General features: G+C 30.0%; 1 protein-coding gene and 1 long non-coding RNA gene across 2 annotated transcripts in view; one reads left to right on the forward strand and one right to left on the reverse strand.

The window, feature by feature from the left end:
- Alh (coiled coil domain containing protein Alhambra) overlaps positions 1–24,514 on the forward strand; it is a 49,485-nt gene extending 24,971 nt beyond the window's left edge. The window contains exons 5-15 of the mRNA XM_076504980.1: positions 824–927; positions 1,287–1,380; positions 1,711–2,471; positions 9,456–9,602; positions 10,581–10,717; positions 13,192–13,348; positions 15,138–15,232; positions 16,240–16,496; positions 18,456–18,632; positions 20,060–20,248; positions 21,106–24,514. Of these exons, the coding sequence (XP_076361095.1) occupies positions 824–927; positions 1,287–1,380; positions 1,711–2,471; positions 9,456–9,602; positions 10,581–10,717; positions 13,192–13,348; positions 15,138–15,232; positions 16,240–16,496; positions 18,456–18,632; positions 20,060–20,248; positions 21,106–21,333 (2,346 nt within the window). The 3' untranslated portion in view covers positions 21,334–24,514. The remainder of the gene's footprint in view (positions 1–823; positions 928–1,286; positions 1,381–1,710; positions 2,472–9,455; positions 9,603–10,580; positions 10,718–13,191; positions 13,349–15,137; positions 15,233–16,239; positions 16,497–18,455; positions 18,633–20,059; positions 20,249–21,105) is intronic.
- On the reverse strand, positions 2,290–4,529 carry LOC143252605 (uncharacterized). Its single transcript, XR_013029074.1, has 2 exons — positions 4,329–4,529; positions 2,290–2,350 (listed from the first exon to the last, which is right to left on the reverse strand). It is a non-coding gene; the product is annotated as an uncharacterized LOC143252605 (long non-coding RNA).
- Positions 24,515–24,522: the final 8 nt, after the last annotated feature.

A 24,522-nucleotide genomic window follows, 5' to 3' on the forward strand; every position in this document is an offset into this window, starting at 1 on the left:
TGTGTGTTACTTGAATATGGTAAATTAGTAATAGTATTCAATAATAAATATTCAGATTATGAAAATAGTTTATTATTTGCACGTACTGTATTTACTAAACCTAACTTAGCTTACTATATGTCTTTTTATAGAATGTAATTTGTGTATTCTTAAACAAAACCTTTTTGGGAAAAGAAAAACATGTAATAAAACTAAAAAATTCCCAGATCTGTTGTGTTGTTTTTTTTTCCTAAGTGTTATAAACTTTGTTTACCCCTATAGGTGATTTTGTAGTCAATGCTTTAAGAAACTAAATTATTTATTTTACATTGATATAAATAGTTTAAAATCTGCTCCATCTTACTATATTTGAATATTTGCTGCAGCTATTTCTATAGCTGAGCTTCTTGAGAAACTGTCAGACCAAGTGCTGTATCATTGTAAACAGATGACAACAAAAGTTGTACTAATGCAGCCATTAACAGAGAAGCAAAATCACATTAGAGAAAGGGCATGAATCATTATATTTTCAAGGGATGGTAATTTATTAACAAGTATAAACCTAATTTTGAGAGAGAAAAATTCTGAAAAAAATAGTTATAAATGCATGATTCCTCAACATAGAGGTGATAGTTGTTTGTTTTTTGCAATGTATTCTACATAGATGCTACAGAATAACAAAGTATAATTGTCAAATAATTCTGAGTTAAAAGTTGCTGAAATAGAGCTCGAATTATTATATTATTTAAATATTTGGTATGTAGGTGTACACTTGGTAAATGAAAGTGCTCACCAGTTCTGATAGGTTCAAAGTATTATAAAATATGGGAGTTTTTATTATTAGAGTTGCTACATCTGTGCAAGCCAAGGAAAGGAAAGTAAAGCCACCATTGGTGCTTGTATGCAGTGTAACAAGTCAGGATGTAAAAATTTCTTTCATGTCACGTGGTAAGTCTCCCAGTTCTCCAAAGTTGTATGAATACAAAATTGTTAGTTTCTTATAATCCTGTAGTTATCACTTCTTTGCACTTGTTATACATGTTGATTATAAATTAAATTTTGGAACAACTCAGTTACTTCCAAGAAATTGAAATTACTTGTGATATAAACCTGTTTTTAATTTGACATGCTTTTCCATGCAAGTAAATCTTGTGATAAACAGTAATTTATTGTATCTTTTTTTAATAACCTTTTTACAAAACCTGCAGACTTGTATGTTAATATATTTTGTTTAGAAGACCTGCAGACTCGTATGTTAACGTATTTCATTTACATAATTTACAAATTGTATGTTAATGTATTTTCAGTGCTCAGGCTGCAGGACTGTTGTGTGAAGAAGCAGGAAACTACTTTGATAATGTGAAATACTGTGGATACTGTCACTACCATTACCAGAAATTGGTAAATGTGGTTGTCAAGAACACACTTTATTGTCAAACAATACAATGGCATTGTTAGCATAAAATATAATTTCTGTAAAGCACTGCTTTTAATATTGAATGTTCAAATTCTATTTGCTTTATGTAACCCTGTTCTTATGAAAATATTTCAGTCGTGTTTCTCTTACATTACATGGATTTCAGATTAGTACAGCATGGTACGAGTCATATTGTTACATTACATTATTAATTTTTTTTCATTTTTTACTTTGTTTTATTTTAACTTACTCAAATTTATAGTTGTTATATTTTGCTAGCATCATCAATTGTTTTATGTCTCACTGAATTCTAGAAAAAAGACAGCCATATAAAAACAATACCAGCTTTCAAGCCAATCCCTGCAGGAAATGCAACACCTGAGCCCAGTCCAGAGAAATTGGCACAACCACGTGGGGAAAACAGGGAAAGAGTTCGTGGCAGGGCTGAAAAGAAATCAAAGATACATGGAATATCATCAGTATCTCTTCCAACAGTTGTTCTTAATGGTAGCAACAATGCTTTAAATGGCCTTGATGTTTTGTGTCTTACTTCCAACGAAAACAGCAGCAGTAGTCACAACAGTCTTGCTGAAGTGAATGGGCTTTGTTCTGGGAAATCAGAATCTACTGCCAATGGAGCAGGTAACAACACAGCCATCACAAGTAAGTTTACTACAGCCAATTTTACAGAAACAGTTATCACTGAAAGCAGTAGTCCTGTGTTTGGATCTGAAAAACATAAGAAAAAGAAATCTCCACAACAGTCTGGACAATCAGCTGGAGAGGACAAATCTCCCTCACCCACACATCTTGTGTCTTCCTCTGGCTCTCCTCCCAGTAATTCACCTTCTTCTTCAAACCAGTCAGCAGCTAATCACATGGCAACTTCTACATCCAGCTCTGCTCTCACCTTTAGCAGCATGTACGAAAGCTTCATCAGCGGTACTTTGAATCCTGAAAAAGAAGAGCCCGGTGAAAACCATGGATCGACAGCTTTACCAACTAAAAGGCCGCGATCTCATTCGGCAGACAAAACTGAAAAGAAAAAACACAAGAAAAACTGTAGTAATTTAAGGTGAGCTTTCTTTCAGTTCTAAAAATGTGATACTGTAGACTATTTTAACCCTCTCACTACAGGTAGGTTTAAATGCATGTCATAACTTGTTACAGTTACATACAAAAGTGAATTAAACCATGTAATTATTAATGTATGTTATAAATATGACAACAAAAGTTTTAATATTATACAAGTTTCAGTTTCTTCATATTAAAAAGAAGTATTTAAATCTTCAATCTGAAATATTGTGGCATTTGTTTCCTCCTACTGGTTTATTCTCTATTTATTTATCATCCTTCTCTGATGTTGTGAATTTAATGTAAATTACTCACTATAGTGTAGATATCACTAAGCCATAGACTTAATTTTTTATAGTGTTTCATTTTTTGTGTGTATGGAAGTATAAAGTGGGAAGTCTCACTAGACATGCCCCAACTATTTTACAGATTGTCGATAATTCTCCATGATGTTTGCTATTATGTCATATTTAACCAATAGAAAGATAGTTTCAAATTTACTAAATGACCCATGATGTTACTTTGTTCTCAGTGGAGGTATTTAATTAGCTTCCTGAAGATTGAAGGCTGCTACTGTAAAGTTCAACTTGAGTAGCTGAAAGAGTTATTTTAAAATACTTATGTCTTAGGTATAAACCAATTATAATAGTTGTACGATATTGATTGCTCTGTCCGTGTTATTATTTTGTGTTCTTAAACACATACTTGAAATAAATAAATATATAATAGTATCGTCACTGAAAGAAAAAAAAAAACCAAGTAGGTTTAAGGTTTGTTAACAGACTGACAAAAAAAGACAAGATGCCAAATGTAATTACTAATTTTTTTTTAATGTATATCTTTGTTTATTGTTATAAAAGTAAATGAAATGTAAAGGTCACAAACTTATAAGGTCTGATAAAGAAGCAAATGTACTCTATGGGGAATTTTTAAGTAGATCAAGTCATTCAGTTTGGTAATTTAAGTTATGTGTTTACCACATGATGACTTACAGCTAGTATTGGAGTATTATTAGTCATCATATAGAGAACAATAAAAGTAGATAAAAAAGAATGTAAACTGTTACAAGCCTTAATATTTTTAAGATAAATAATTGTAATTTTCTCTTACAATCCACAGTCATTTTATAAAGAAAAATAGAGTAATTTAGATTTATTCTTTTTTTTTTTTTTTGTGGTGGTTATAAGATTGGTCAAAACATTTTAAGTCATAGAATCAGAGTAGAGAAAGTAACAGATAAAATATGGAGTTTTTCTGAAAAAGTTTGATTTTCATTAAGGAAGTTTTAGAGGTAATACAAATGAAATTTGAAAACTATAAGATGAAAAAAGTATTTTTAACTCTGATGTTAAGATTAAAAATACCTTTCCTCATCTCAGAAACTTCAAATTTCCTTTATGTAATCTCTAAAACCACCTAAATACATTTTAAACTGTTTTTTTTTCATTAAAACTTTATATTTTGTTATTTTCTCTGCCCTACTTGAAAACAGGATTAATCAATTTGACCGACATTGTAACCACCAAAAAAAGTTGAAATAAGTCTAAATTACCCTTTTTTTCTTTATAGAATGACTTCAGATTGTAACATGAAACTATATTCATTTATCATAAGTAGCTTCAAGCTTATAACAGTATACATCTATTTACAATTAAATTTTATTGATTTATTACCCTTTGAACCATGCTAACCACCATTCAAGTCATTATTAGTTGTAAATCACTCATACCTTGTGAAACATTTTTATATTATTTTTATTGAATCTAATCTTAATTAACCCAAAAGAAATTCCTATTTTCACATTTCAGTTTTATAATAATAAATGATAAACTTAAAAAACAAGAAATAAAGTACTTACCAAATCTTATTTCTTGCTGTCAGTTTTCAATGACTTTCATGTCTGCTTTTTATGCTAATGGTAGTAATGCACTAAATGATATTTATTTAATTAATTAGTGCACCATAGATTATAGACTAATAATATGTAAAATGTAAACAATTTCCCCCTAAATCTCAATTTTTTAATCTTTCTAACTGTGCAACAAGAGCCATTATAAATTTATCTAAGCTAGTCATTAAAATTCTCACTGGAATGTTGCTTGTACTCTGAGTGAAATTAAGTATCATCTGTTCAGAACACAATGCTGTGCAGTGCATCAAGATGAAAACTGAGTTTCTGTCAACCATATGTAATGTAAGAGAGAACTATGAACATCCTGAAAGAAAGGATGTGAAAGATGGGTGTGGCGGGAAGATCTAAATTTCTTTTGATACCTCTGTAATCAAATAGAATTAAAGGTTACAACAATTGTGGTTTGTCTGAGCAATGCCAATTCTATAGTGGTAATTTATGTTTAATTTCTTGGTCTTTCAAGGATTGGTAAAACAAATAAAGACAAAATGACTAGAAAAAATAAGTGTCATATTAAGGGAAATTCAGGAATTTTTAAAATATTTCCTTGTAGAATTAGGCATTTAAAACTTGTATACTATTAAACTGTTGGTTATTAGCTAAGATTTTATGCTGTACTAATTTGTATAACATAAAGAAAAAATAATTTTTAATAAAATTTTAACTGTAAGACACTAAAACTTTGTTGTGCATAGTAAAGGATACCCAGGATAATAGAGTTGAAAGTTATTTCCTCAAAAGGGGGGGGCCAGAGGACACCTGGAGGGATCAGTTGTTTTAACCACTCACACCATAATACAATAGTGCATCGTATGTCAGTCAGTCGGTAGACACTAAAATGACATCACATGAGGGATGCTTAATGTTGCAACTTGTACATTTGCAACATCAATAAAATATGGGCATATTGTGAATCACAATAAGAATTATGCACTTTGTAGGCTACAACTCAGCATGATATATGAACTTCAACAACAGGGTATAAAAATATTTGTTAATTATAATTTTTATTTCATTTTCTCTTGAAATGGAACATTTTTCAGGACTCTGCTCAAGTGCATCTAGTAGTATGGATACCTAACTGCTTACATTGTTGTTACAAGATCAATTAAAGTGGCCCAACCCTTGTTGATAGGATCAATACGATGTGATTTATAGCAATAATGCAGTGCATCTTAATTTATCAGTAAACCCCTGTTAATAAATAACTTGCTAGTGATTTCTATTAAAGCTTACTGCAAAAACATTGTGCTTCAGGTTTAACGTGTTGCATTAGTGATGTGAATTAGTTGGTTTTGTGAAGTGTTTAAATAATATTGTTGTCATTTCAGGTTGAGATTTCACTTTTTTTTGTTTGTCAAAAATGTAAGAGATGTTTTTTGGTAGCCTTTAGAGTATAGGTATTTATTTGATGATAGAAAAAGTCTAATTAATTTAAATTTGTGAGTGTAGGTCAGTCAAAGTTTGTATGTCTCGACATTTTTACAAAACCTAATCAAACTATTATATTTTTAATATTTGTTAATAAACTTGGCAGCAAAGTAATGCTTACAGTACAAATTTTTTTATTATCTAAGTTCTGATTTCATTTTTTTAAATGAAATATTTAAATAGATTATCCATCTTTACTTCTGTGTATCATAACTCCTTTAAACTGAATTTCCCATTTTAGGCTTTCTGTCTACCCGTTTTAGCTTCTTGAGTTTCAATATAGATATTGCTAAGATATAAACCCAAAAGTCAAATCTTCCTACAATATCCTGTTTTTCAAAAAGTGTCAGTTATTCTCTTTGATATTTGCTACTGGTTAACTTATAACCAATAGGAATAGAATATTTTAATTTACTGGACTTTTTATAAGGTTAGCTCACTGTGATAAAAAGGTTCTTAATTATTTTGTAAACAGTTTCATTCTTTGCTATTGCTGAATCACCTCAACAGCCAAAGGAATTATTTTAAACTACTTATAGCTTAGTTATAAAACCAATGAAATTATAATATTTATAGGATATTGTATTATTTGTGCATGTTATTATTTTGTGTTCTAATTTTAATATTTGATTTTTTTGATCTGTAAAACAGAAAAACTAACCAAAATTAGAGTTGATTTTTATTGATATTTTGACTGTAAAAAGTACACGACCAAACTGTAAGTAATAATTTCTTTTTGTTTTTCATGTAGGATATTTATTTGTTATAAAAGTAACTGAAATAAAAAAAAGTAGAAACTTACTAAGTTAGGTGAATAAAAATGATAAAGAAAATTGAAGTAAAATATTTCTTCACATATGCAAGCTGCTCACGTATGATCTGTTTCAGTACTTAGCCTACCCATGATTTGCACTGTGATTTCACAAGATGATTTGTTGCTTTTTTTACATTGGTGTAGTAATTACATATCAGTCAAAGAGCAATAAAATAGTGAAATAAAAATAGTTACAAAAAGTTAGAGGACTGAATTTTTTTTTTTTTTTTTTTTTTGGAATTTCGCACAAAGCTACTCAAGGGCTATCTGTGCTAGCCGTTCCTAATTTAGCAGTGTAAGACTAGAGGGAAGGCAGCTAGTCATCACCACCCACCGCCAACTCTTGGGCTACTCTTTTACCAACGAATAGTGGGATTGACCGTCGCATTATACGCCCCCACGGCTGGGAGGGCGAGCATGTTTAGCGCGACGCGGGCGTGAACCTGCAACCCTCGGATTACGAGTCGCATGCCTTACGCACCTGGCCATGCCAGGCCCCTAGAGGACTGAAAGTTTTAGGATAAATAACTGTAATTATCTGTTACAATATACAGTGATCCTTGAAAGAAATTAAGGTAATTTCAATTTACTTGATATTTTTATGTTATGGTCAGCCCTATTAGGTAACATGGGTATACTTTAATGTGCATGACATAGTTTCTCTTACATTCAAAATTTATTAAACTACTTTTCGTTCATGTTATACCAATTATAATTGCATAAAAACTAAGCTAATAATCCATTTTTTAATAGTATACAAGTTTTAAGTGTTTAATTCTCCAAGGAAATGTTTTTTTTTTTAAACCCAAAATTTCCTTTATTGTGAAATGTGAAACATTTTCTCTTATGTCATCTTCTCTATCTTATCCATCACCCATCATAAAAAGTACAAAATTAAATGTACAAATGTGTAAATTATTCATTATAAAGTCATTTGCTAAGACAAATCATATTTTTTTATAATCATTAATTTTATTTGGTTATAGAGCTATTAAAAAGGAAATCAGACACCTCCTGTCACATCCTACCTTTCATAAGTTGTTAATAGTTTATCCTTACAATTAATTATGTTACCTATAACTATAAGAAAGTCATGGTTTTCATCTATCAAATGATGTGTAATATCATGTCTTGAATAGTTAAATGTCAATTTCACTCTTGAGTAAGACTCAGTTAATGACTAGCTTGGGTGAATTTGTTATGATTCTTGTTGCATTGTTAGGAAACCAGAAAAATTTTGAAAGGTAAGGGAATTTGTCTACATTTTGTTTGCTATTAGTCTATATTGTTTGGTGCATTATTTAATTAAGTAAAAATTAAGTGCATTAATGTCAGTAGCATAAAAAATTAGGATTAACTCTGACTATCAACAGCAAGAAAAAAAGTATTCTACTTCTTGTTTTCCATTTATATATATATATAATCATTAAAGTAAAATATAAAAATAAGGATCTTTTTATGATAGTTAAAATTAGATTAGGTAAAATAAATAATAATATTATGATAAAAAAATTTTCACAAGGCACATATGCAAGCTACACATTTCCCAAGTGATTTGCAACTTATAATGGCACAGATAATAGTTGGACATGGTTCAAATGTCAATAAAACTAAAATTTAATTATAAACAGATGTATGCTATTACAAACTTTGAGCTACTTAGGATAAACGAATGTAGTTTCATGTTACAATTTAAAGTCATTGTAGAAAGAAGATGAGGGATTATTTAGATTTATTTCATTTTGGATATGGGTAAAAGGTCAGTTAAAAAAAAAAAATAAACAGTTGAAAGGCATTTAGGAAGTCTTAGGGATTATGCAAAAGAAATATGAGATCTTTGAGAAGGGGAAAAGTATTTTTATTTTTAACATTAAAATTACTTTGCAGATGGCCTATTCAAAACAAATACACAACATATTTATGGTCAAATCTTTATTCTCTTTTATTAAAAATACAAGTTTTTCTCTGTGAATAACAGCCAAATTTTGTAAAGGTATACAAACAATATTGAAAGTTAGAAGTGTTAAATACAAAGAGGACATGTAGTCTGTCAAATCGACTGACTCCATATTGATTGAGAGATTTAAGGTCAGGCAAATGGTCCAAGCTTGTGTTAGCATAGAAAAAATAGTGCATAAAATAAGCTTTTATTAAAATAATATTTTGATATTCATGTAGGAAATTTTAGCAATTGTACAAATGAAATTTTGTTTGTTAGATGAAAAAATATTTTATTTTTAACATAAAAATCACCTTGCACTCAGACGATTACAGTAAAGGCTTTGTAAATACACAAGTAAATGTATTAAAAATGTTTAAAAAATTAATTTTTTGTGTACAAAAGTCTCATAACGGTTATTAAAAAGCTTACAAAATTCCTTTAAGACGCACTACATTTAAATTTAATTTTTAAGTTATGGTTACGAGGCTGGTCAAAATGATCAGTTTCATACAAGTAGAGTTAACGACAGAAATAATAACAAAGAACAAATTATCTTAATTGAAAAAGTATTATATGGATTACCATTATTTAGGCAATTCACATTTGTGGATAAAATCTATTGTAGATTGAATAGGATTATTAGAATAAAAAGAAGAAACCATTACATTGTGATTCTCTGTTTGACTGTAATTACTACTGTTACATAGTATTAATGGACTGTTAAAAAGGACAAGTGTATATTCCTTAACAGAATGAATTAAAATTGAGTTTTTATCATTAAATTAAAAACATTTCTTTGACATTTTATTTTTTGTTAGATATTAATCCAACTATGTATGTTTATCGGTGACTAACTAAATCTAATGTTACAAAATTATTCCCAAAGGTCCAAAATTAAAGCTAACAAAGATTCTTCGGGATCAGGTGATGTGTCTCCAAGTAGTCCACAGTCATCAAATGCAAACTCAGGAACGAACAAAAATAAGAAGAAAAGACATGATAAGACATCATCTGTCATTTCTACAGGACTTTTGTAAGTTTTATCATTGAAAGATTTTTTAATGACAGTGAATTCTTTCAAGTAATATTTGATGTATGTGTACATATTATGAGCCAGGCTAATGTTTTAGTGATGTTATTTTTCTATTTTATAATAGAATAGTGTTTAATTTTTTTTCCCAGTTTGCACAGCAATTTAGTGTAAAACTGCTTTATAATTGTTTACAGTGATGTTTGGCAGCAGAGAGAAATGTTCAAGCTGTTCAAGCTTTTATAATTTTTTTAACCATTATTGGTTTTCTAAAGAGTGGTGTGGAACAAAAAATTAGTATTCATATACAGAGTACTAATCACTGCCATTTAGGAATGTTTGTTTACATAACCACAGCTTCTCATATATATATATAGAGGTCCAATTAATTTTTTTTCTGCTTCAGTTGTAGTTAGGAAACTGGCAGTCACTTACAATTAAGACTCCATACAAAGACTGCCAATATAAATATTCTGTAATTAACATCACCATGCTTAACAAATTATTATTAAGATGGAAATTGGAGTATTGAATCATCTTAAATAATCATGACCACAGTTAATGGTGAAAGAAGTAGTTCCACTAGCTGCATATGAGATCTTGAATATTGTTTTTGTAAAGTGCAATTAACTCTAGCAAATGACCAAAATATGTCTCTTCTGCAAAAGAACTGACTTATTGTAATTAATCAATCAATTTCTGCTTCTAAAATCCAGTTATTAATCAGTACAATATGCTCATAAATAGAAATGTGTACCAAAATCTATCTTTATTCTTTTCATATTTTCTTGGTTTGTGAATGATTTGTTTTTTACTACTAAGATATTTTATTCATCTATTTCTATTTTAATGTCTTTACATTGGTAAAATACTCCTAATGTGTAATATGTTTGAAAGAAGTGTATAACATTCAGATTTGTTTTTGCTGCATAGCAAACAGAAACTTGCTTATATTGAACTGGTTTCTTTTTTTTTCTACAGATCATCCATTGTTAAACAGACTAACATAACAAATTTTCAATGCAGTTCAAGTCCCTCAGGATCAAGCCCACAACTCACATCATCTAACCTAAATGATTTAAGTCCAGTGAATTCCATAGATCCTGTCACCACTGTTGGTAAGATAAATCAAGTTCTACTTGTAATGCCTTACTAGCTGCAGCAAAAAAAAAAAAAAAAAAAAAAACCTCGAGTTAACCCTTTCACAGTGGGCTCATGCAACTTGTAGAATTCAAGTTGCAAATTTCACATTTACAACAATACATGCAATAACTCTGAGATTTCATAACTTATCCTCTCAAACTGGTAAGATTTGGTTAGAGATCACAGGTATCTTGTACAGAAATGTTGATGGTCTTATTTATGTTTTTACAAAAATGTGTTAATTTTCTGTTGTAATTACTTGTATTCAAACTATTAAATTGAGTACAGGGCAATTTTTCATTTTAAGTATAAGAATACTTTTCATCATCTTGTAGATTCAGATTTCATTTACGTAAACCTCAGAACCTCCTAAAAGGGTACCAAAAGTTTTTCAAGGTAAATTTATCATTTTCTGTACCACATCGCTGACTCTATTATGATCAACATGAAAGGAAATGAAATAATTGAAATTAGAAAATACAAAAAAATGCACCTGTTAATATTTTTTATAAAATATCTTTAAATATTTCTCTTTTGATAAATTTGTAGTGTTAAATCGTTTTCCTATATTGTCCTGTACTACTTATTATTTATCTCAACACAAGTCAGTGGTGCCCTCGAGGCATATTAAAGTTTCATTGGAAGACGTGTAACCCTTTGGCAGAATTTTCTTTCATCGTGTAAAATTGTAAGCCTTGAAAATGGATGCAAGCTATAATGTAAGTTAGGAAATTGTTTAAACCTTTTAATTAAATATTTAAAAAACAACTAATTAACTAAAATAGAAGGGTAAGACCTGAATACAATTTAAATTTTATTTCTAACTATAAAATAATAAAGTAAGAAACAATCACAAATACTAGTCAGTCAAGCAGCCAACAATACTACAGTCAGTTTTGTGTAATCTGTGATGAAAGCTTAGTACCAATTTCAAAATCATCATCAATAGATTATAATGTGAAATTATCTCTTTCTAATGACTATACACATGTATGTATGTATAGTCATTACATGTAGGTCAAATAAATCTGTTAAAGGTGGGCATGACAGCTGTCATGGAATGAAAAATTTACTTGTTTCAACTGTATTCATTTAGTGAACTTTAAAATGAATGAATGAAAGGGTTATGTAAGCATCTTATTGTCTAGGTGTATTTCTTCTCAACTACCATTTTATTATTGAAAATACAGAGAGACAATGTAGAGAATTTTCACAGCCTATTGGTCATGTGGCAATATATCTGAAATTTTAAGTAGGTTTGTCAAGGTTTATTTTCAAATAAAGGTTTTTAAACTAAGAACCATAACGTAAATACTAATATTATTTTTATTCACATACTTTGATAGTAAAGATGTTTAATTAAATTTTGAACGTAACACAGTGACTTGTGCAAAACAATGTGTGAAAGGGAACTCCTGTTGTGAAAGGGTTAGCATGGTAACCGTAAATAGAAATAGGATTGTGATTGAGATGAATGATTCATAATGTTTAATTGAAATTCTTGTTGTATTATTACCATGTGATGTACAAGTACACACCTACCAAAATATTTTGTGAATTTCTGTGGTAAAAAATTGATTTTCATGCTTTTTACCCTTTTGTTTGTAGACATGCAGTACATTATATGCATATTTTCATTTATAATTTGTGAGTAAAGCATGTTCTTTTTCTGTAAAACACTTTTTATGAACATTTTAAAGTGGGTATTATATTGTGTTTGTCAGTTATAATCTCAGTATTCTCTTTTGTACTTTAATGGTGTGTGTGTGTCCATATATGTGATTTTTTTTATCTACAAATAATTTTTCTTAGCCTTAGAAGAACTGTTAGTCTGTAAAAAACAAACAAACTTGATATATTAAAAGATATATGAATAGTGTAGTATCATAAGTATTGTAATTTTTAATAAAATATACTACCTAAAAAATAAAATTTTAAACTGAGATTTAAAAACTTTTAAAGTCATGAATATCCTTTTTTTTATCATTAACTCTTGAAGCATGTTAATCATCTCGCATTTACATGCTTAGAGTCATGAATTCTGCTGCTGTACTGTCACAATGAAGTTTAACCTAGTTATGAAGTCTCATGGTTAGTTCAACAATGACAGCAAGAATAACCACATTTTTGACTTCACAAATAACATACATTCACTTTGATGTTATTCATCATCAAAAAAGCTTTTTTAATCATTATTTTGGTGAGTGTTTTTTCTCATTGTTATACTTATCTATTTAAATTAATGAATATCACCTGTTAAATAATTTCTTGGCTTATTATTAAACTTCATTTAAAAACTTTATATTTTATTCCATTCTTGAAAAGTATGGTTTCTTGAATACTTTGAATTTAAAATAAATTTTAACTTTTTAAATGATTATAGTATTTTAAAATCTAGTTTAAAGTTCTAGTATGTTTTTTTTTCTCTCATTATTGTTCTGTATTCCAGTGGAGACAAAAACTGAAGATTCTCAACAGGCTAGTGAAAATATTTCTTCCAACACAAATAGTTTTGTGATGAGTAGCTGTGCCATGGTGTTACCACCAAAACCAACTTTCAGTGCCTCCACCAGGAACTCTCTTGGTATCTCTGGAGATAACAATGCGTAAGTTTGAAAATGAGATTTTCTTGGAGAATTAACATTTGAGGTCATGTTAAGTTCAAACTTTCAGCTCTACTTGATGGACAAGTGCTTAGCCAACTAAGCTATTGTACCTCAAGTTCTATAGCACTTGCTTTTCACTTAATTTGTTATTAAGGTAGAATATGACTGAATTTTTCTGTCAGTTGGCTTGTAAAGTTCAAAAGCTCTCTATTGCTCTTTTATGATTCAATTTTTTATAATTACTGACTAAACTGCTAATACACTCTTTATTAATGTATTATTAATATTATCCTCTGATTGTTTTTTTTGCTGGAATAATTTGTAATATCTTAAGTTCATAGACCAGTACTTGATATGGTACAAGATTTTCATTAAGTTATGCATAATCTGTTGGTTAAATATATCTTATAGAATCCACTAGAAAAGACTGAATTTCAAGAAAGTTATTGTAGTTCGTATTCAGTGACTATAAAATTAAACAGCACAGCCAACACGTAATTCAAACTTCTTGCAGTGATAACAAATGTTGTTCTTTAGGATCAATAATAAGGCAAAAAGAAATGAAAATTAATTTATACAGAATGCGTGTTTAGTATTAAATTATTTACATTAATTGGTGAAATGTTTGATATTTCTCTGTATCAATCCTTGAATTCAGTGATCAACCCAATAATTATTTATAAATATTATGAATTTGCCTCTTGACTTTTAGAGAACTACAATCTAAATTAACTAACATTAAAGCATTTTTTCATGAAAATTCTTATCTGTATACAATTGTTAATCTTACTTTTAAAACGGATAAGCTTTTGAACCAAATAATAAATGGTTTAGCAACTTTTTACATAAAGTTGCTTTAATTGTAAGTAAAAACTTCTAAGTGTGATTTTTCACTGTATTTATTTTCTGTAACATTATTGTATGTTGTAGTGTATCAAGTTACTTACTGTACGTGTTTTCACACTCACTTTAATAAAAATAAAGTAAAAAATCTTAGTTTTCTCATAGTTCACACAGGATCGGTTAGTTAACAAAATAAATAATTAAACACAAAGTACAATAAATAAACTTTATAGATTTCTCATTGTATAAGATAATTTTGACTTTCTGCATTATTTTTACATTAGCTGTGCTTTCCATCTCAGTCTGTGATAAAGCATGTATATTGCAACATTTGAAATATGGCCTGTAGGCATGGATTTTCCTACACTGAAATGCCATTAAGTTTTCAGTTATTTTTTTGTTAACACATCTTTCTTTTTATATGAACATACCTAAAATTCATAGTTTGGTTCATTCTGATTTGTTGTTTCAGTACTTTAATTAGCTTGTAGATAAGAGCAAAATAATCTAAGGAACTTCTGAACCTATGTAACTTTTTTTTTTTTTTTGTTATTTTGAGGGTAAAAGTAATATGTTTCTCAAAATAATCTAAGGAACTATTAGACTTCTCAATCTATATTAAGTGATGTAACATTTTACTGGTATTTTGTTTTACACACAATCACTAATAATTATTTTCTTTTAAAGTATTAAATATTCAACAGCTCTCTGCAAGATATAAGTATAATATGTATCTATTATGCATCTAAATATCATAAATTATTTACTTTAAGTGTCAGTATCACTGTGCTCAAGTTAAACTATTTACTTTAAGTGTCAGTATCACTGTGCCCAAGTTAAATTATTTACTTTAAGTGTCAGTATCACTGTGCCCAAGTTAAATTATTTACTTTAAGTGTCAGTATCACTGTGCCCAAGTTAAAATATTTGCTTATTTACTTCTCAGGCCTCCTCCATTTCCTCAAACTCTGGAACAGCTGCTGGAGAGACAGTGGGACCAGGGGTCACAGTTTCTGATGGAACAAGCTCAGCATTTTGACAGTATGTCAGCAAACTACCATGAATATTAAAGCAGATAATTACATTTGTTTGTAAAATAACTAATTTTATGTTTCTTTATAAGAAAACAGTAATAATTCTTTATGAAACCTCATGTTTGCTAGTCACAAAAAAGTACAAATTGTAAGTATGAAAATAAAAATTGTAGTTAACCATATCTCATAATAATTTTTCTTTAGGTTAAAATACTTATTAATTTATGCAAGGTTAATTATATTTTAGTTGTCCTTTTAAATGCAAATGTTGGAGAGTTGCAACATTCATAAATCAATTTAAATGTAAAGACTGTAAGATTTTATTTTTTTTTACTTCATCACTTGACAGTTGTATTGAAAGGTTTGTGAAATATATACTGATCGGCATTAAAAACATCATGAGTAACAAAATGAGTTGTTTCATACAAAACATATATTTAACCTAGCATATTAAAATTGTTTAACTGTATGTACGTTGTAGTGTTTTTAATGCCTCTCACTATATGTATCTTAAGAGAAAACTGAAGCTGTTGTACATTAGTGCAATCCATGCATTAAAGCTGGACTTTTTATATTGTAATTCATCTTTTTTTCTTTTTTTTTCTGTTTAAGGAGCTTGAATATTTAATTTTAGTTCTAAAGCATGTGGGCCTATCATGGCCAGGTGGTTTGTATGATTAACTCACAATCTGAAGGTCACGGGTTCACATCCCACCAAACATACTTATTCTTTCAACCTTGGGGGTGTAATAATGTGATGGTCAATCCCACTATTCATTGGCAAAATGTAGCTGAAGAATTGACAGTGGACAGTGGGTTGTGATAACTAGCTGCCTTCCCTTTAGTCTTTCTCACCGCTAAATTAGGGATAGCCAGTGCATATAGCTCTTGTGTGGCTTTACAAGAAATTCAACACAGAAAACAACAAAACTTTAAAAGTGTGAGTGGGTGTTTTATTTTTCTTGAACCATATCATATGTTATAATACTCTCTCTCAATCTTCTCTGTTTCCAGTTGCCTCTTTATTATCTTGTCTAAGTCAACTTCAAGCAGAAAACCGCCAGCTTGAAGAACATGTCAGTAATCTGATTGCGCGACGAGATCACCTTCTGGCAGTTAATGCACGGTTGGCTCTACCACTAAACACTTCAGCGTCGTACCTGAATGGGACTAATGCAGTAAATGGGGGAAGTATTTCTCCTGATACCTTACAAGCTCCTCGTCTAAACAGTTTTCTAGCCGTTGAAAATGGAATACTCTTCAACCAGCAGGTAGATATTTTTTAATGGTAGTAATTTTGACTGTGTGTAGTTGAGAAAAAATGATTAAGTTTAAATTATAATTTTGTGGACCTGAAATAGCAGAGCCACAAAGCTTGTAACCCCTTAGTACTGACTAATAAGCTGAATAAGATGACATAGAGACCTTTAATCCCATAAAGTCCTCTGTGGAAAAACTGATGTAGCAGAGCTACAAACCCTTTGCCTCTTAACCTGTCTGCATGGATGGGGGTTAAAAGTACACATGCTACAAACATTTATAAAGTGACATTCCACAGTATTGTGTATTTAACGTCAGAATTATCAACTGTTTATTTTACCCTACATTGCTGATTTAATGATAGATCATGGCAAACAAAAGTAAATACCAGCTATGATCTACAGGGATACTAAAAGAACTAGATATTCCTTTTGGAAGTTGTAGAGGTTATGCAAATACAGTTCTCAAACTGTATGATGGGCAAAAGTATTTTTATTTCTTCATGTGAACATCACCCTGCTCTGCAAGTTAAACAAATGTCATTAATTCAGACATTTTTGGTGAAATATACTTTTGTATGTAACAGACTTTACATTTTACTCAAAACTTGCCACATTTCATTGAGTTATACATAGTAAGTTCAGAATTACAGTCAGTATTTCTTTTTCAATATGAAGTCCTTCCATTAGATGAACTTTGTAAATTTAATTAATGCAAAATGTGACATTAAAGAAATAGAACTTAAAACTGTAAAATAATCTTTACTGAACCATTATATCTGCTTGTTTAAAATAGAAGACTTTATATAGTGTTTTCTAAATTGTATTGTTTTGTTATGAGGGATTATTCAGGACAATAGTTATATATACAAAATCCTTATAAATGTTTAAAAAGATTGATAGTCATAATTCTTCTAAAGCTCTTTAAGTACATTTAAAAGTGGATTGATTCTAACATACGAGAAAAAAGTAGTGTGCATGTGAACACATTTTCTTGTTATACATGATACATTTGTTCCATGTGTTTGGGATTAAAGTTTAAGGGGCAAGAAAAAACTGTGGGGGACAACTACTCCCTGTAGTGCTGCCACTGCTAGGTAGATGTAACTTCTACATGACCATAGTGCTAGATAACAGTTCTTTTTATTTGATGGAACTGTTCTTTATGTTACTTGAAACATTTATTTCCTGTTTGGCTCTGAAGAAAAGCAGTTCAAATACAAGGTTAAGAAAAAGATTGCTTTATTAAAGCTGTCATTGCTAATTTTTCAAGTGACACATTTTGACTAGAGTTGAAGTTCATACTAGGATGCTAATGCATGGTTACAAAAATAAGTAAAGTAAGCTAAACCTTGCAGTTCTTGTATATGATAATTTATATTCTTACTTGGTTATTGATTAAACATTCTGATATAATATTACTCTTAGTTATTCCAGTGCATTGTTTCAGATTTGCATGGTTGAAGTGTGTTGGAAAATAAATTTTCACATTTTTAAGCCCAGCACAGCCAGGTGGTTAAGGCACTCAACTCATAATCTGCAGGTTCAAATTCCTCTCGCACTAAACATGCTCGCCCCTTCAGCCATGTGGGTGTTATAATGTTATGGTGAATCCCAGTATTCATTGGTAAAAGAGTAGCCCAAGAGTTGGCAGTGGGTGGTGATGATTAGCTGCCTTCCCTCTAGACTTACATTGCTAAATTAGGGATGGCTCTTGCAGATAGCTCTCATGTAGCTTTGTGTAAAATTCAAAACCAAACCACATTTTTATACATTATATTAATTGCAATTAAGAATGATTTTTTTTTTGAAGTTTGAAGATTATACCCTACAATACATGAAAAAATGTATTTTTTTAAATCTAGCTGATTCACTTATTCTGTAGTTGCATTTATTTGTTATTTGTGTTACTTCCTCATTTGTTGTCTCTATTCTAAATATATGTATTTATTTTTGTAAATATTATTACAGGAAACTCAATATACAGGTAGCAGAAGTGTTGGATCAATTCACAGCCCAGAAGTTAGTATAAATGGTACAAACATGCCAGTGAGCCCAGCACCTATTCAGTCATCTCTCCAGAATACAGGCACAAGTCCTGGTCACCAGGGGGCAACATTGGGAGCGAGGCAGAACCACCTCTCACAGGTAGAAATTGCATATCAATACATGTGGTGGGCTAAGTGAAGATAGCCCTTTGTGTTTAATTATATACAAACAAATGAAATGTTAAAACAAGAAAAATACTCAGACACACAGTTATTTAAGTAGTAGCTGATAGGTGAAAAAATCTTAAGACATAATATATTTGTGTTTGAACATGTTTAAATTTGACATCCTTAATTAACACAGTGCTAGATAAGAGATTTGGTTTAAAATTGTGGGAGTTTTAATAATATTTAATGTATTTTTTTACTTACTCATTTTGTGAATGTTTATTGATGTCTTTCACTTTTTGTTTGAGATGGGGGGATGTAAACAACTTGAGAATTCTATAACTCTGTTGGTTGTAATCCTCTTATCATATGGTCATGGCATACATGTGTGATTTAATTATTGGGAATTGATGAAAAGTTATAATTTACAAAGTAATATTTCACTGTTATTTTCAGTTACATTTTAGGTTCACAACTTTTCAAACGTACTGAATGAGCAAGAGTGAACATAAAAATTTATTAAACCATTAGAAATACCAACTAAGGCTAAGAGGAAATGAGATACGAAGAGATATATAAACGTATCTTTTGTATGCTTAACTGCACTTGGAAATGTTGATTTAGACCAAATATTATCAGGATTTTAGGTACAAAAGAAATTGGTTATGAAATGAGACAGTATGCTAATGATGTACACATTTTGCACGATTATTCTGAAGGATGTTCGTCATTTGTTAGTTGGTTATAATGATGTTAAATGTTTTAAAAAAAAAGGTTTTGAAATGGGTAAAAAAGAAAAAACTGGTATTACAAAATTACAGTCAGTCCTATTTGAGGTAGACAGAATGGCAGTAAACCTGAATTGATGTTCTATATAATTTCCATTTTTAAAGAATAATAACAGTATGGGCCCAGCATGGCCAGGTGGTTAAAGCATTTGACTTGTAGTCTGAGGGTTGCAGGTTTGAATCACCATCACACCAAACATGCTCACCCTTTCAGCAGTGGGGGCATTATAATGTGACAGTCAATCCTACTATTTTGTACTTAAAAAGTATCCCTAGAGTTGCCAATGGGTGGGGATAACTCGTTGCCTTTCTTCTAGTCTTATATTGCTAAATTAGGGCTAGCCCTCATGTAGCTTTATGTGAAATTCAAAACAAACCAAACCAAATAACAGTATGAAACTTGATTAAGTGTGAAGTTTTGACATATGGTATTGCATTGTTTAAATAACGTTTGTTTTTTTTAACAAAAGTACCGACAAAGTTTCATTCTAAGTAGTAACATAAGTGTAATGAGTATTAGAAAAAAAGTTGTGTAGTGTAAGATTTTTTTATTATTATTGTGTACAGTAAGGTGTGTGTAAAAGTAAATAACCTCAAACTGTTATTGAGATCTTAACCATTCTGTTTTCAGTCTTCTGCTTTCATCACAAGCCCAAGTCCAGTTGGTCAAAGTGTCATTACATCAGTTGGGTCACAAACTTCTGTGCTTGATCTTCCACATATTCCAGTTACATCCTCTCTGCTTACCAGTGTTGGACACTCAGTAACCTTGTCAAACTTGGCTGGTCAAGATATAATTGGAAACTCATCTAGAGTGCAGGTAACATAACTATTAAAGTATGAATTAAGAAATGTCAGCAAGTTTGGTACACGTGTAACACTGACTGAAGGTTATTCAATCATGACTCAAAAATAACTCCTCACTATACTGCTTGTTTAGTTCTTACTGTGTTCGTATACTTGTATATAATGTGAACCAGTTTCTTAAAACTTGGTCATTATGTTGTATTTGCTATGAAAAATACAAAACTGTGCATCAGTGTAAACTAAGCCTTGTTATCCAGTAAAGAAATATGTTAACAGATATTAATCTTGTTCAAGAAAACTAATAGGGAGTGTCTTCTCACTTTAAGCTCTGCAAATATAAAAATACATTATTTTACTAGGAGTTATACAAAATAAGATACAAAACGTTAACATTCGTCAAACTGCCATGTGACGTGAATTTTGTAATTTTATTAATTTTGTTGGTTTTTGTTTTTATGGGTGTTTTTAATGGCTGGAAAAAAAGATATTATTTTAGTAGTACCTGTTTATTTACAAAAATTTCACTATTAGCTGTTTTTGGCCTTAGTTATAAATGTGGTTAATAGCTTTGTGTTTGGAATTCTTTTTCAAAAAAAATTTGGTTCTGAAAAAGAAATAAAATTATTGAACAATTCATGGTGTTACTGATGTTGCTAAAGTTTGCTTGTGTCAGAACTGAAAGACAGTTTGTTGTACAGAAAATTATAACCAAAGTAAAGTTAGTGAAGTATTCACAGCATATTGAAAAATAGCTCCTATTAAAATACCCCTCTTGTATGAAAGGTTGAAGATGATAATTACATAATCATAATTTTGTTGTATACTTTCTTATAATTTGACATTCATAAGTTTGTTTCTACACGTCAACAGGGACATCCATCTGCAGCCATTGTCTATCAGACCATTTCTCCACCATACAGTAACATAAACACTGCAAGCTCAAGTGTAGGAAATGTCTCAATTTCATCCTCGGCCAGTCCCTTACACTCTTTATGTACCGGTGTAATGCTACCTGTAACCATGGTAACATCTCAGCCATCTTTTCAGCGCCCTTCTGGAGGGCCTAATTCAGTCTGTCCATCAGATGATAAGAGGTGACATACTTTTGTCATGCTGGATTAAACTGAAGTTGATAAAAAGAAAAGTTTATATAACATCTAGGATTTTGGTTGAAATGTGTTAACCCTTTGCTTACCAAAACTTGCAACCAGAACCAGTCAGGATTGTAACGAGCTTTCTGACACACACACACACATGTATATAAAAATAATCCAGTCACAGTATGTTCTTGAGTATAAGGATTTTAGTTTACTGAAGATATAGCACAATCAGTATAGCTGGTATATATTCCTGAAATCAGTACGAAGAACCATAGTTTCAACATTTCCATTACTTATAGGATTGTCTATAAAACTGTTGTCTATTTGATATGTTCTTCTGTTCAGAACCACCATACTTGTAGGTGTTTTTTTTCTTTTTTTTTGACAAGTCACAATTTTTGGTATTCTACAACAAATAACTAAAGCTATGGCTTATTGCATGTCAGTCATACATAAAATAGAATTATGTTAACAAATGTATATATGTGTGTGTGTATAGTTCACATATGGAAGGATAAAAAAGAACACATTTCTTAGATGTAGGAAATAATCATTCTGAGTGACCTTCCTTTTTTTTTCCTTTTTCTCGTGTAATGAAGGTTTTGCAACACTGATCGTGTTATTGATGGTCATAAACTGAAAATAACAATGTTATCAATGAACAAGGTAATAAAATATTTATATAAAGGTCAAATCACCATCTGGGACTGTTTTATTTTTTCTTTGATGGCACGTAGGTCAGGGTCGCTCTGTTTTTAATTTTTTGTGTCATTTTTCAAATGGAATAGACTATGACAAAAATTGGAAATGTTGTTTAAAGAAGTTGATATTTTAATACAATACCAGTTGTGTCTACTGGATGTTGCTCGAAATACACGACTTGATTCATGTTGACTTTTATTATAGTCATTGCTCTAGCTGTCAGATTTAATGACATCATTTTCACTTTGATACATTAAGCCAGACCCAACTAGTTGATCACTAATTTTCCAGCGGTTAAGCATTTGCAATAAATGGCATCTATACAAATAGACCTTACTTTTTTAAAACATAACTAAACACTTTAGTCAATAATAAATTCAGTCGTGTCTAATAGACACACGTTTAGTTGTGTGACAAGAAAACTAGTATTGTAAAGTAAAATGGATTGATAAGCAAAGGGTTAAATACTATTTCTGAAATAATGTGATTGTGTACATTTTTCTGTTCATTTTTTTAAATTCAGAATTGGACAAATTTAGAAATGCGTACTGTTTTTATGACTTTCATAATATAAACTTATCAGTGTTGAAACAAATATTTTTTAAAGTGTTGTATGGAATTACCATTTGTGTTCTTAGGTTGAGTTTTTGTTTCTTAATTGGCAGTGTATTATGCTTTTAAAAAACGTAGCTTAGAACTGATAGTTCTAACCTTCCAGTAAAATAAAGTATTGTAGTGATGTTCTGATAGAAAACAGTATGATAACGTACTACTTCTCAGTAAAACTGTAAGTGCCAATTTTGTTGTGCATGTAACTGCCTTATAGAAGTTCTTTTTTCTTCTTTTTTTTTACATATGCAAAGTTTAAAAGGTTTTTTTATCTTTCTTTGTTATGCAAAAATAGACTTGTGTATTTCAAGCATTTGACTGTAGGTTTAGGCTTATCAAAACGTTTTCAAGAACATATTTGTTTAGAAGTTATAAAAACTATGCTTGAAACAAAACAATAATAACTTTATAACTGAAGGATGATAATTATTGTATAAAGTAGTTAGCTGTAGAAAATATGCAGTACAATGTTGTTCCTCAAGGTGTTGCTATAAATATTGTTGTTTTGAAAATCAGTTTTAGCTTAAAACTGTCTTTATGGAATTGAAAAATTTGATTTTCCCTTTTTTGTTGAAAATATCAATTGAGAAACTATTTTGTATAGAAAAAGGGATTACCTGTTATATTTTATGCAAACTTTTATTCTATATATCAAAGAAACTGAAAGAAAATATTTTCTTTTTGTTAAATTTGAACAGTTTTGACTGACATATCTTAAACTGATTTCTTGTTTACAAATTCATTTTTTTCTTATTTTTAAGTCACCTTTATCACTAAATGTATTGTCTAAACAGCTCAACATTATTTTCCCAGAGCACATATTGTTAATTTATCATGTCTCCAATGTGATCAAACTAAAGTATTGGCACTAAAATAATTTATATTTGAGTGTAAGGTTATAATAACAACTGCTTTAGTATTGTGAAAGAGATTAGGTTGCTTGTGACCAGCATTTTATCACTGGCATAACCACAAATAAAGTCATGTATGTGTATAGTTGTAATATTTGTAGTTTAACAGTAATTGTTTTTTTTTCTTTTATTAGTAAGTGTTCAAGATTCTTATCCTGCAGTAACATGAGCATCATGCAAGAGAGTAGAATGTTTTATAAATGTTCATAAATCATGTGGCTTTTAACATACAGTTCTTAACTGTGACTATACTGCAACATTATTATGTAAACTTAGAAAAAAAAAATGAAAGCAACATTAGGCAGACATTGATACCAGTTTTATAGCTGAACCATTTTGATTTACTTTACCACTGCCACGTTCTATTTTTAAAAGTCTCTCAGGTTTATTTTTAGATATACAGTTAAAAAAAAATCAAGGATGTTCATTTGAATATCTTGTGACTTCTCTCAAAAAGAAAAACTGGTTAACTTTGGGAACTAGGAAGGGCAATACCCTTTCTTTATGATGGTACAGAATTTTGAACTCCCCACAATAGTTACAGGGGAACATATGCTCATGGCAGTAAATAAGTTAACAGTTTGGTCATATTTAGTTAATTTACATTTTCTAAAACATAATGCAATACATTATGCTTTGTGTGACCCTGCTATTAGTGACTTAATCATAGTTGAAGTACTTTGCACATTCAGATTTAAGTAAGTTTTGAATCATTTAAAAGTGATGTATGAATTACGCAAAGGAGTTGCAGCACTGTTAATAAACTGAAGATAAGACAAAATATCTGAAATTAGGGCTGAGTTGATATAAAATGGATTTTACTATATTAAGTTATTGACAGTCATTATTGAGCAGGGACTATTTATTTTACTCAGAACACAGAATAGAGTTTATCTGCACAAAACCATCAGATTAAACCATTGTTTATCTATACTAGCAAAAAAAAAAGACCAGATTTATCTTCT

This window comes from Tachypleus tridentatus, chromosome 6, assembly GCF_004210375.1.
Source record: "Tachypleus tridentatus isolate NWPU-2018 chromosome 6, ASM421037v1, whole genome shotgun sequence".
In the NCBI taxonomy this organism is placed as follows: domain Eukaryota; kingdom Metazoa; phylum Arthropoda; class Merostomata; order Xiphosura; family Limulidae; genus Tachypleus; species Tachypleus tridentatus.